Source organism: Zingiber officinale, chromosome 9A, assembly GCF_018446385.1.
Source record: "Zingiber officinale cultivar Zhangliang chromosome 9A, Zo_v1.1, whole genome shotgun sequence".
In the NCBI taxonomy this organism is placed as follows: Eukaryota; Viridiplantae; Streptophyta; class Magnoliopsida; order Zingiberales; family Zingiberaceae; genus Zingiber; species Zingiber officinale.
Window position 1 is genome coordinate 24,305,749 of NC_056002.1, and position 12,884 is coordinate 24,318,632.

The 12,884-nt window shown below is 40.6% G+C and overlaps 1 protein-coding gene across 2 annotated transcripts; it reads left to right on the forward strand.

Annotated features, from left to right (window-relative positions):
- The first annotated feature begins 625 nt into the window (after positions 1–625).
- On the forward strand, positions 626–8,945 carry LOC122018928 (DNA-repair protein XRCC1-like). Of its 2 annotated transcripts, none has more exons than XM_042576404.1 (9): positions 626–884; positions 1,237–1,622; positions 1,714–1,902; positions 2,977–3,088; positions 4,790–4,872; positions 7,311–7,415; positions 7,735–7,821; positions 8,195–8,508; positions 8,631–8,945. In XM_042576404.1, coding segments are annotated over exons 2-9 (1,104 nt in total). In that variant the 5' UTR covers positions 626–884; positions 1,237–1,409; the 3' UTR covers positions 8,632–8,945. The 2 variants fall into 2 exon arrangements, with proteins under 2 accessions (XP_042432338.1, XP_042432337.1); XM_042576403.1 differs by having other exon boundaries at positions 626–846.
- The last annotated feature ends 3,939 nt before the right edge of the window (positions 8,946–12,884 follow it).

Genomic DNA, 12,884 nt, shown 5'->3' on the forward strand with positions numbered 1-12,884 from the left:
TTATTTGATAAGATAGTAGAAGCTTCTGCCATACGGTCCGTCTATCGACCATCTCTCATGTCAGCTGCACTATCTCTCAAAATGATATCGAAAGATATTGGAGTGGCCCCATTACTTAGCCAAGCGGGATAGGCGTTCGGTCGGGACTCCGCTCCATCCTTGACCATGTCCCGTTGCTTGGCCGAGCGAGGTAGTCGCTCGGATGGGACCCCTTCACTTTGCTGACCTTAGTAGATCTCTCGTGTGGTGACCTAGTAACATGCCCTCCTCCATCATGACAAGCTATCCGATTTCCTTTGGTACCTTACTGCTCCGTACTAAGCATCGACTGTCTTAGGTATCATCTTGAACTGGACAGTTGATCGGCTTGGACCTGCCTCCCACCGGTCGTGCCTTAATTGTCCCGATCTGTAGTCGCAATTGTCATCTGTTTGACCCTTTGACACTTGGACATTGACTACCTTAACTTTGATCTCTAGTTTAACTGTTGACCCTATGTCAGATGGGCCTCCCTCTATCGCCGCATCTTAAGATATTTTTTTTTAATAAAAAAACAATATATATTTAGAGCAATTGACCTTGCAAAATGGGTGACTTCATAATTAAGCAATTCGAGGGTAAAATAGTCATTCCATTTTGTGGGCTTTTCCATCAGCAATTCCACCTTCACCGCCAACTCCGTAACTCTGATTTCCGTCGCCTCCGTCGTTATAGTCGACCGCCGGCACGCTGCATCGCAATGATGCCTTCGGTGATCTCCATCTTCGTCATCTGAAACCCCCTTCCAATCCGAGTCGCCTACAGGCTTGACCCCCTTGGAATCAGCCATCGATCACCACCGACACGGTTACTCTTCTATTTTCAAAAATATCTTCTCATTTTAGGTTTGGAAGCTCTGTTTATTTCTTGCCTTTTATATCTGCCAATCTTATCAATTTGTGATGCAGAGATCTTCGAGGGATAGTCTATGATAAATGAAGCGTCTTTGTGGCTGTTATTGCATTGCAAACTATTAGATTCAATTAGGCAGAAAGAACTCAACTTCTTTATTTATTTATTTATTAAATAAATAAATAAATAAATGTTTGCTGTAAGAACTCAACTATTAAATTCAATTAGGCAGAAACAACTCAACTTAATTTGCATAGCATAGTTATATTACAAATGTTATATTTTTGCACTTTGTTAAATCTTCTATGCTAATCTTATCATATCCTTTTTCTTCTTTAATTACAGAGATTAGGCGATGCACTGAGATACTATTAAGCGACTGCTTGCTGTGTGTCTTCTTCAGAAGTTCTGGATTGATTGCATTTAATTATTGTTATTTAAGGACCACTAAGTTAGTTGTTCTCAAAGTTGAACAAACAGTTTTTGCTTGGTCTGCAATCTGCAAAGATTTTTGCGTCATGTCCAATGCACGCTCAGACCGCGATGATGATCATGCTGTGAAAGAAAAGAGAATCCTTCCTCCTGGGGTCAGTTCTAGAGACACAAAAGACAAGTCATATGGAAAAGCTTTGGTTGATGCTTCTATAGGGGAATTAAATAATGTAAAAAGAAGCAACAATTCTTACCCACCTGAAACGTCTCAAAATAGGAAGGATTTTTCAAACTTGCTGGTAATGAACAACACTGAAAGTTTGCCAAACATTTTCTTGAGCTGCTCATTGCATAATTACTGATGACTTTCATATATCTTGACTTTGACAGGAAGGTGTAGTATTCGCACTGTCTGGGTTTGTTAACCCTGAAAGGGCTGCAATACGATCTCAGGCACTAGAGATGGGGGCAAAATACCGACCAGATTGGACCTCAGATTGTACAATTCTAGTGTGTGCATTTTCGAATACTCCTAAATTTAGACAAGTCAAATCTGATGGTGCTACGATCGTGTCAAAGGTCATATTCTTTTGCTTAATCCTTATAGAGTTCATTTGTCTTATTCTATTGAATAATCATAGGACTATTTTATATCAGAACTATTGATTGATGGAAAACAACTTGCCACCGTGTGCTACTGCATGTATTTACATTCTTGCTGCTTGCTTGTTTCTTGTAAATTTTTTCCACATAACTAGCATGGCATTAAGTTCTTTGTTTTGCATTAATATTCTATTACTTATTTGGACATTAACGATGATATGACCTTAGGTGAATTTCCATGGTGGGATAAGATTCATAGTCAACCCCAGATAGTTGGACATGTTTTTTTTTTTTTTTTCCTTTCCCATTGTTATTTGAACTCATGAAAATTTGATGAGTTTTTCTGAACATGCGAGGAACAACCATTCACATTTATTTCATCTAAGAGAATTATTTTTTCATATGATATGTGAGAAAAAATCAACTTGTTCTTGTCATCTTGTGCATTTCTTAATAGTAAAATGATTTGCCAATGTTAGAGACCTTTCTATATTTTATTCAGGACAACCAATGAATATTTGTTAGATTTCTATCATCATTTACGGACATGTAATTGCTATTCGTCTTTGAAATGTTGTATAACTGAATTTCTTATAGATAGTTCAATAATCAAAATGATAGCAGTGCTCTCTAAATCTTAAAAAACTGACTCACGACATATTTTATCAGTCCTTGTCTATTAATGAGAATTCGTCACCATAGAGTTGGGTAAAAAAGTTTAGGAGGAATTATCTTTTGGTTTTTAACTACTTAAGATAATTGCTTGAGATCAACCAATGTGGAATACATGACTACACCTGGCATTCTGTTATATATTCTCAAATAATCCTAAATTTGTACTTTGGTTCTCCATATTTTGTTTTCTATGACCAATACAGTGAGTTTTGAAATGGCTAGAGGAATTTACTTTTGCTGCTTCATACTTGTTTGGCTTTTTTGTAAGGTGCACATGATGAATCATCACATGCACTTCAACTTTTGTAGGAAACTTGTTTGGCTTTTTTGTAAGGTGCACATAATGAATCATCACATGCACTTCAACTTTTGTAGGAATGGATATTTGAGTCCTACATCCACAAAAGGCTTGTTGACATTGAACCTTACCTTATGCATGTTGGGAAACCATGGCGAAACAATAGCAAGCAGTTTGATACCAATCAAGGTATTTAGTTGGCTTGCATAGTTGATAATTTTAATGATAGCCAAAGTATTATTTTCCTCGCATTTCATTGATTGAAATTTGCAACTTTTATGTTTGATTACATGATTATTTATTCCAAAAGTTTAGGCAACTTGGAAATCACCCAAGCAACAGTTTTATATTTGTAATATTCTTCTCTTGTTTGGTTGGCTAAATTAGACTAGTTTGGCTCAAACCTAGCTTGTGGACTAATTTCCTAGGCATGTTTTTAAAATTTCTAAGACTTATAGGATTTGTCCTGGAGACCTACTTTTTTGATACGAAGCTAAATTCTCTTTGGTGGCAATTTTGACTTAAGCTATTTGGAGAATGAATAATCTATATTTTTATTAAGTTCTCTAACACTCTCCTTATGTGTGGGTAGGTGGCCTTGATCAGTTGATTTGGCAAGCTTCACACTGAACTGATTTGAGTGTGTGTTTCTTTTAGATTATTAGCATTAGACTTATTTCTCTGGTACTTTTGATAGGAATGAAGTAATCCTTCTATTTCAGAATGTGAATTATGTTTTTAGTTATGATGTTTGAAAACATTCTACTTCAGTGGTTATTTGTAGAAGCGAACAATTATGTTTGATTTTTTACTTTTTTGTTCGTTTGTTCCAGTAAATAAAGTCCAAGACATGAATCTCTTCTCGTTTCCTTTTCTGTCTTACTGCTTCTCTTCTTATACATTGGAAACTTCCATGTAGTGTCTCTTTTTTCTGCTATATGGCGAATGCTATCAGTAGCATGCTGCATGCTGCATTTCGGCAGGTACAATGATGGTAATAGTTCATAGTAAAGAGTAAGTGAATTCATCCTGAGTTAGTTACTCAATGATTTAAAGCTAGACCACACCAAACTGTACGACTTCGTGCTTATACATCAGTTTTTTGTTGGATGTCATGGTTCCTGAACAGCCATATATTCAGTATTTTGATTGAGCCAGGTGTTTGGTCAATTTATTAGATAACTAGGCAAAATTTTATCAGCTATGCTTGACCTGATATCAGACAATTACTTGTATTCTTCAGTATAGATACCAAAGATTTTCTGTTGAAAATTTATTTTCTGCTCTGCTGTTCAAGTGAGGTAAGGATCCTTTCGGGCTCATCCAATCAGACAGAGAAACAGAAGAGGAAGATGAAAAGATTTGTTTATATCAAAATATGAATGCCTGATGTCAGCATTAATTCATTAAGAAAAGAGAAAAATTCTGTGATCGCACATGCCAATTTCGTTTCCATACCCAAGATTAGAGAAGACACTGATTCTGATAAATGCTTGCGTTGATAGGTTGATGGCGGTTCCATGGCACCACATGCTTCTTTCATGCACATATAAAACACTTTAGCTTTGCTCTTAGTTTCAGGCATCAACGACAAACATTCTTTCCATTGATAGCATTCTAGAATCTAAGGCTCCTGCTAGCTGTGCAAAACCTCAAACATTTATAAGGGGACTCTCATCGACCCAGATAATCGGATATGCTACTAATTGTACAAATATTCCGCTTTATCTTTGCTCAGTTTCATTCTTTCCCATGTTAGCATGCTAGAATCTAAGGCTCCTGCCATCAGGTTGTGCAAAACCTCAAACATTTAGAAGGGAACTATCATTGACCAGGATACGTTGCTAATTGTACAAATATGCTCTTGATATTTCATACCTTAACTTACAGATCAGAACGTTGCCCAACATGAAGAATCTCTAACACAATCTCGGAAATCAGATATGAAGTTTAGCAGATCCAAAAGACATGTGGTTTGTATTCATTTTTTTATTGGGTTCAGATGTGATTATCGATGAACCATTTTTATTTATTTATTTCCTTGATTAAGATTTAACTTAAAGCATTATATGGCAAATCAATTGGCTAATATCATATAATTTGTGAATACAATGAGATCTTTTCTTTTTGTTTAATATTTTGTCACCATTATCATCTTTCTAGGCACATTAGTTTTGCCATGTCTTTGTTTATTTGGAAAATGTAATCAATTAAAGCTCTAAAATACGTTGTAAGGAGGAAGAAAAGTGAATGTTTGAGAACTATATGGAATTGTCAATTTTGTGTATCTTAGGTTTCCCTAACGTGAATGAAAACATTTTTGGTTCTTGTATAATAATGCTGTCTGTAGCAACATGAAACATTTATTCCATCGGTTGACCAACACGCGAATGCGTTGAGATATGGAACAATTCCATCTCTGACCAATATTAAGGTTCCCTCCTTGTATGTGGAGACATGGCAACATTATTCTTCATCCATCTCTAGCTTTGATCAATATATGTCTCCTTCCTTGTGAAGGTTCCAGCTTTGGCACCACATTTTGTTCTTCTTCTTCTTGAGACACTAGATGACATGGAGAATGGAGAGACTTGTTCCCAGTTCTTCCCCCCACACTGTTGCAATTGGTGTCTTCTCCTCAGTTTCTCCTAACTTGTGCCGCCACACCATGTGTTAGCTTGCCAACATGACACTAGTACATCTTGTGCCTGCTAGGCACTGAATCCCACCATGAAACGAGACTTCAAATCTTGGTCAGAGCTAATTTGGTTATAACTAATATTTGTCTATATTTACATATCTGAATGGATTCCAATGTTACACATGTTATTTGTCCAAAGTTTTAAATTCTAGCAACAACTTAGATGCATTATCTTAAGAAAAGATTAATTCAATTTAGCTCTTAATTTTCTTAAGATAACATCAAGAACACATAAAAATGAGGGAATATTTATCTTCAATCACGATAATTACTTTTACTGTCATCTTTTAGACAATATATCTTTTCACTTCATCCCTTGAACTTTATAATGCCAGGAGTAGATTGAATTATCGTTACAAGGATTTGAATCTCTAACATATTATGAAAAATGTACTTTTGCTTCAATTTATTCTTTTCAATGGATACTGTGTCACCTTATTATAATTAAGAGTAATCCATTTTGTCTTTCAATTCCTACCAAACTTGAAGAGATTTTCCCTTCTGCTTGTCTTTAGGTCATGTTTCTTCCATAGATCTAAAGTTCATAGGCTTAATTGGCTATGGGATAATATGAATTGTATGGTTGGCCAGCATTGGGCATGAGTCAACATTCAATAAAGTTAAAATCATTGAGCACTCCCCTTTTGGAAGGCCTCATGTTCAACCCTTTTTGTGGGAACATTATATATTAGGCCACTCCTATTTGTTTTTGTTAAATGGTATTTCTTTGGATATATACATATCCGTACATAGACATTCTTGAAGCGAATTGCTTTTCTTAAAAGGTATGGTATGGATAGTCATGGTTAAATAGTTAAGTTGATGTTTCAACTAGTTTGTGCTTACATGTTAAGTAGAAAACACCCACTGAAAATATTTGGTTAAAACTAGAAGTTTAAAGACATGCCTTCCTTTTATCCATAATAATTTGTGAAGATTTGGCAGATATATTTATGCATGATATATAGTGGCAAGAATATATATTACTTTATGAATGAAGAGTATCTTAAAATTCTGTTCATTTTAAAAGCTCTTGACATTTTATAGGATATTTGTATTCTTCAAAGGATATAGTTTATTCTTTTCAATTGGATTGAAAGCACAAATACTGGTTTTTTTTGGTTCTTGAGTATAGCGGGCAAGCTGATACTCAACTCATCACTGGTGCTGTGTCATACTTTGTTAAACTGGGTGACAGCTCGTCTCAAATTCTTAAGCCACTAGGAAAGAATATATCTATGGTTTATACATCCAAATATGCTAGCAGGTCTCAAAAACCTTGATTGTGCAATTAGTTCAAGTGATTATGAGCTGATAGACATGGATGCATATTGAACCTTTCAAGTAATTATGGTTTACACATCCAAATTATGAGAGTACTTTCATACATTGAGCTGGAAAATCTTTCAGTTCAGATGCATATTGAACCTGCATAAGGCATCAAGCATTTAAATATGGACAAATTGATCACATTATTCTGTAGTGTTGTATTTGCAAAGTTGTTAGGCATGCCCACTATTAGGATAGAAAGTCTACCGTAGTGGATTGTGTAATCTTGACTGCATTCTGCAAGGTTGCAGATAGTGCATTTTCACCATAATACAGTTGAGGGAACTTTGACATAACTTAAGACCTACATATCTCTCTGTGAAAACCAAGTTTTCTTTTCAAAATTTTGTAACTTGTGTTTAAGTGTTGGTTTTAATGCAGGAAACTACTGATGTTGATGGTCAATTTTCTCCTTCCAAGATAAAAAAATGGGCAATAGATGATTTGCATAAGACAATGTCATGGTTGGAGAGTCAAGATGAAAAAGTGAGTTCACTTGCATACTATCACAGAAATCACTCATTGAGTTGGTACAGTTTTTGTGTCTTTGTAGTTGATGAGTGCAAGATAATGTCTTGTCTGATGGTAGTGTTTTATTTATTTTAATACTCATTAATCCAATTTAAACTAATTTATCAGCTGCTGCATCTTTAAGGTTTCTATGAGGCTATATTGTTCACTTTGAAGAACCTTTTTTTGAGCATTAAGAAAAGGATACTTTTCTCTAAAATTTTCTATTGGTTTGTGATTCTGTAATGTCACAGCTACAATCTAATTGAACTTGCTTGGATTTCTATCTTGACAGCCAGATGAGAGTGAAATCAAAAGTATAGCTGCAGAAGGAATTATTACTTGTCTTCAAGATGCAATTGATTCTCTCAGTCAAGGTCATGTAAGTTTTTTCTTGTATGCTCTACATGTTCATACCGAGAAAAATTCATGGCAGTAGTCAACCAACAGATGGCTGAACAGGCATGTTGTTGTCATCTTTTGTTGAAGTACCTTATGCTTTGTTATAACTACAGAACTTCCTTATAGTTCAAGGACTCTGGTGTTAAGTCAAACTCTAAAATTAACCTCCACTCCATACTTTTCTGGTGTTATGGCTTAGGAAATGGAACAAGTCTGAATGCATTGGAAAAAGTTGGCCTTTTCAGTGAATTCTTATCATTGTTGTTACACTGTTGAGTTCTCAAGTATCAAATCCTTCAATTCCTTATACAAGCTTTTAATCTAGCCATGCAAATGTTGATCTATACTTTCAGGATGTTCGGCTTGCTAGTGAGCAATGGAAGTTCGTTCCTCATGTTGTTAAAGAACTGGTGGAACTTGAGGAGAAAAGCAGTAAAAAACCACCAACTTCGAAGAAAGTGCTGCATGAGTTAGCTTTAAAGTGCAAGGAGATTTATGAAGGCGAGCTTTTGCTTGTAGATGACACTAAAATAAAACAACAGAAGATTTTTCATGCTGTGGAGGGAGAACCTGCGGATGATCCTGGGGCGGACAGTGATGACACAATTGAAATGACAGAAGAAGAAATTGAGCTTGCATACAGACAATTTTCTGAGAGCTGTGAATGGTAAGGAAACGATGAGCTTATTCTCCACATTTCTACCTGAACAGCTACTCTCTTTTTCCTGTAGTACAAGATTTACATCGTAACCTCAAATGCTCTGACTTCACTTTTTAACTGAAATGCAGATTGAGCTGAAACCTGAGTTCAAGTTTGATGGCTAAGAATTTAAGATTATTTTCTAGTGGATTGAGTCGTACGAGACATTTTCTCCTCCATTAGCCTTGAGATTTTGGAAGAACCACTGACAAAGCTAGTGGATACTGTGGGCCGACAATGCGATTAGTCTCTGGATTGCTAGATGACTGAGCAACAAAGTGTGACCTACGACTCTGGGAGAATGATCTTTTTGTTAACTAAAATACCAGTGTGCAAAAACTACCTATACAATCAGTCACTACACATTAGCAATTTCTATGAAATACTTGCCTATTCTTTGTTAATGTTACATAGCACGTGGAATTGCTTAACAAGCTTTAAACCCTCCAAAATAACCTATGACCTGAGAAGTGCAGTCAAAACCAAGCATGAAAGTAAATACTAGATAATATTAATAGATCTACACCATCACCTTAATTTAACAAGCTTAAACCCCCCAAAATAACCTAGGATTTGTATATTTGGTTATATTTGGTTGACGATGCTATTGAGATTTATATATATAATTTTTTATTTAATTATTTTAAAATATTATTGATCCGGTCTGAAAGTCAAAGGGACGGATGTTGGGGACGTGGCGCTCCTGCTGACCTTCGGTGGACTTCGCTCCCGTCTGCAACACAAGCAGCGTTAGTGTCGAGTCAGGGAAGGGGTCCCCAATGATGACCCTCCGACGCTCAAGTTAGTTTCCGACGAATCAAGAAGCAAAGAGAATTGTAGCGCAACAGTAGAAGTCGCGAGAAAAGCATACCTCCGCCGATGCTTGGACCCCCCTTTATATAGGGCTCATGTAGCGTGTGTACACGCTTCTTAGAGCGGGCACGCTATCCCAAGCTTTTCCTGAGGAGACATGTCAGTAAAGTGTTCCTGACACAGTACCTTAACAGCCCGAACATATATCTGAAGTGATAGTGGAGGCTTTCGCTGTATGATCCTCTATCTGACCATGCCACCTGTTAGCGACACTAGCTCCTAAAAGGATGTCAAGGATGTCCCACTGTGTTTATTGCTTAGCCAAACGGAATAGCCGCTCAGCCAGGATTCTGATATCCTTGCGTATGCTGCCACACCGAGCGGGATAGCCGCTTAGCTGAAAGTCCTCTGTCCAAGTGTCGTCCGTTGTTGGGTCGAGCGGGATGACTTCTCGGCCAGAAGCCCACTTCCCACCTGCTCTATTGCTTGGCCGAGCGGGATAGCTGCTCAGCGGGCAGTTCACTGTCCGCGTGCTCGGCAAGTGTCGAGTCTGCTGTTAGGCCGAGTGGAGGAGTCGCTCGGCTCGGCTTCCACGCGTCCCTTGAGCGTCGTTTTGATTACTCCGTGTCGGTGACGGTGGGTCGGTGCTTAACCCACGGTCGGAATATGCCTCGCCCGACCGGCCAAGACCGTCCATCCGTTGACCGTCTTAACATTAACCTCCACCGTGGCAGCGGGGCGGGACCCCTCACCATCACCACATCACAAGCCTCCCCTTCAAGTCTAGTCGAAGGAGGCTGTAGTCTGACTAACTGGACCATTGTGTGAGTAGATTCCCTTCCGATCGACCTTCATCACTATATGGACTTTGATCAGGATAGGTCCGATCCTTGCCGATCAGCCTTTTGAAGCTTGTCGTTCGGTCACAAGCACGCTCCCTCGATCCGATCGGGCGGACAAAGGTTTACACTTGTAGAACTTGTTCCTTGGGCTGTCTCGGGCGAGCGTGGGCTAGGCTAACGTCACCTCGATTTCTTGGGAATCGTGTAAATCCCCTCTCATTAAGGCAGAACAAGTTCCCACGCCAGCATTTACTGTCGACCCGTGGTAGCATGCCACGTGTCACACCCACCACCGTCGTACACCTGACGTGACAGGTATTGAATGCGATGCTTGGCGGTTTGAATTCAACGACGAGATCTCGTCCTAGGATTCCGCGACCTAGATCGGACGACTCCAGTCGACCGAGCCCGGGGTATATGATCCCGTTGCATCGCTGCCTTCTCCACGCTTTCATTGCTATGTTTCCGACGACTTCTGTGCTTCTGTGCGATTTGCTGATCCCACGCGCTTTGCTCTCCGGTGATCCTCTGTCCCTCTTTTCCGGCGACCCCTCTTTTTCCCAGTAAGCTATTTCCTCATCACGTTCGTTTTTGAGCAGTTGACTCGTTTTTTGGTTCTGGTGAAACCTCCAACGACTTTTTTCCTTTGATTGCGTTTCTGCCCCCTTTTTCCTTTATTTTCGAGATGGCAAGCTCTTCGCAACCGTTAGCTTCCATCCTTGGACTCTGGTATACTACCATGTAGTGTATGTTTGATGAGGGCGACATTGAGGGTCTTAGAAATGCCTTTGAAATTCCATCCAACCACGAGATCATTCTGCCTTGCTCGTCCGATCAACCACATGCTCCCCCAACCGACACCATTTGTCTGTTCAGGGATCACTTTACCGCCGACCTGCGATTTCCTATCTATCCTTTCATCATTGCAGTTTGTAAATACTTCCGCATCTCTCTTACTCAACTTGTGTCGAACTCATTCCGTCTTCTATGCGGCGACGTTGTCCTGTTTCGGCTGCACGACATCCCTCTTACGCCTCGGGTCTTCCATTATTTTTATTACCTGAAGCTGTCGGAGCAGGAGACCTTCCTCTTCTAGTCTAGGGTCGGTTTAGTATTTTTTTGATAAAATGCCAACTTCTAAAAACATTGGAGGGAGTACTTCTTTTCATGCGTCTTCCCGAGTGGCCAGAATTCTCAACCCGCTGGCAGCTTGAAGTGGCACCTCAACCCCCACTGAAAAGCTACAAGAATCGATCGGACTATCTAAATATTGCGGCGATGCTAGCCGATTAGAAGTACGACATCCACAAGTTGCTGTTTGAGGGTGTCCTCTACATCTTTGGCCTTAGTCCGATCCGCACTCGGCTCTCGACTAGCCTAGGTATGCAACTACTTTACCCTTTCCCTTTGATGCTAACTAATTTTTCTTTTTCTCTTGCAGCTGAAGTCATGATGCAAGCGCAGATGGCCGACAAGGTGAAGCTTACGGACTCCGCGATCGAGGCGACGACTACCGAAGAGCTGACGAGCCGAGGTTTGCAACCGGTCGGCTCTCACTAAGATCCGCTCAGCCTAAGCAAGGAGGCGCCCGTGGAATTAGGCGAAGGCGAGGCCAGCCATGTGCCGAGCGGAGGAGCCACCCCGAGCTCATAGCCTCCGGCAGAGCGGCACCCCATCATTCCCATCGAGGAACCATCGGGCTCGACCTCTTCCGACGTGCCACTGACTAGGCGTAAGAGGCGCCGACCGGAGCCATCTTCGTGTTCCGCTACCTCGGGCGCGCAGCCGGTCGAGAGGGTCGGCACTTTGACTCTACTCCCAGAAACTGTCGAGGCTTCATCGTTCGATCGAACGCCCTCCTTGACCGAGCTACCGCAGGGGGCCATCTCCGCATCTCCCGTGACCTTCATGCCGCCACCACCTAAACCCCAGAAGGTTAAGCGGTCCGACATCCTACCAGCTTCTGATCTGGAGGCCTCAGCTCACTCGACCCCAAGCGGCTGATGCTCTATCACGACGATCCTCCATCTGCCAATAGAGGACTATAGCGAGCCGAGCGCCCAGTCCCGGACCCCCGAGCACCATATCATCATCTGGGGGTCGCTCGCCGAAGTTTGGGAGGATGCACGGGCCCGTGCGGTGATACTACCTCCAGGCGCCCTAGCCAACAACCATACCCAAATGGCCACCGGTGTAAGTTTTTTAATGTAAACTCATGACTTACCTCCGTTAGGCTCTAACCTTTTTCCGTTCACCCGCAGTACTGGGTGGAGAGCTTGGCCATGTGTCACAGACTCGCATTCTTGGGGATGAGTTCAAGAAGCTCAAAGTCTCGAGTGACGCCTCCTCCTCCCAAGGGTTGTTGATCTCTGAGGTCGAGAAGCTGAAGGCCGACCTCTAGAGGCCGAGCGGAAAAATTCGCAGATCAGGAGGTGATACTGGCTCGACTCAACAAACAGGCCACCACCTTCGACAAGAAGATAGAGTCGGCCACTGCCAGAAAGCAACGGGCTATCGACGATCTTGAATTGAAGAACAAGGTGACCCAGTGCCTTGCCTAGAAGCTCAAGGAAGTCAAAGATTTTTTGGTGGTCGAGTGGAACAGTCGCTCAGCTGAAGAAAAGTCCCTTCGTGATCAAATCGTCTCCAGGGATGACGCACTAGCCACCGCCAAGGATGAGTTGGAGG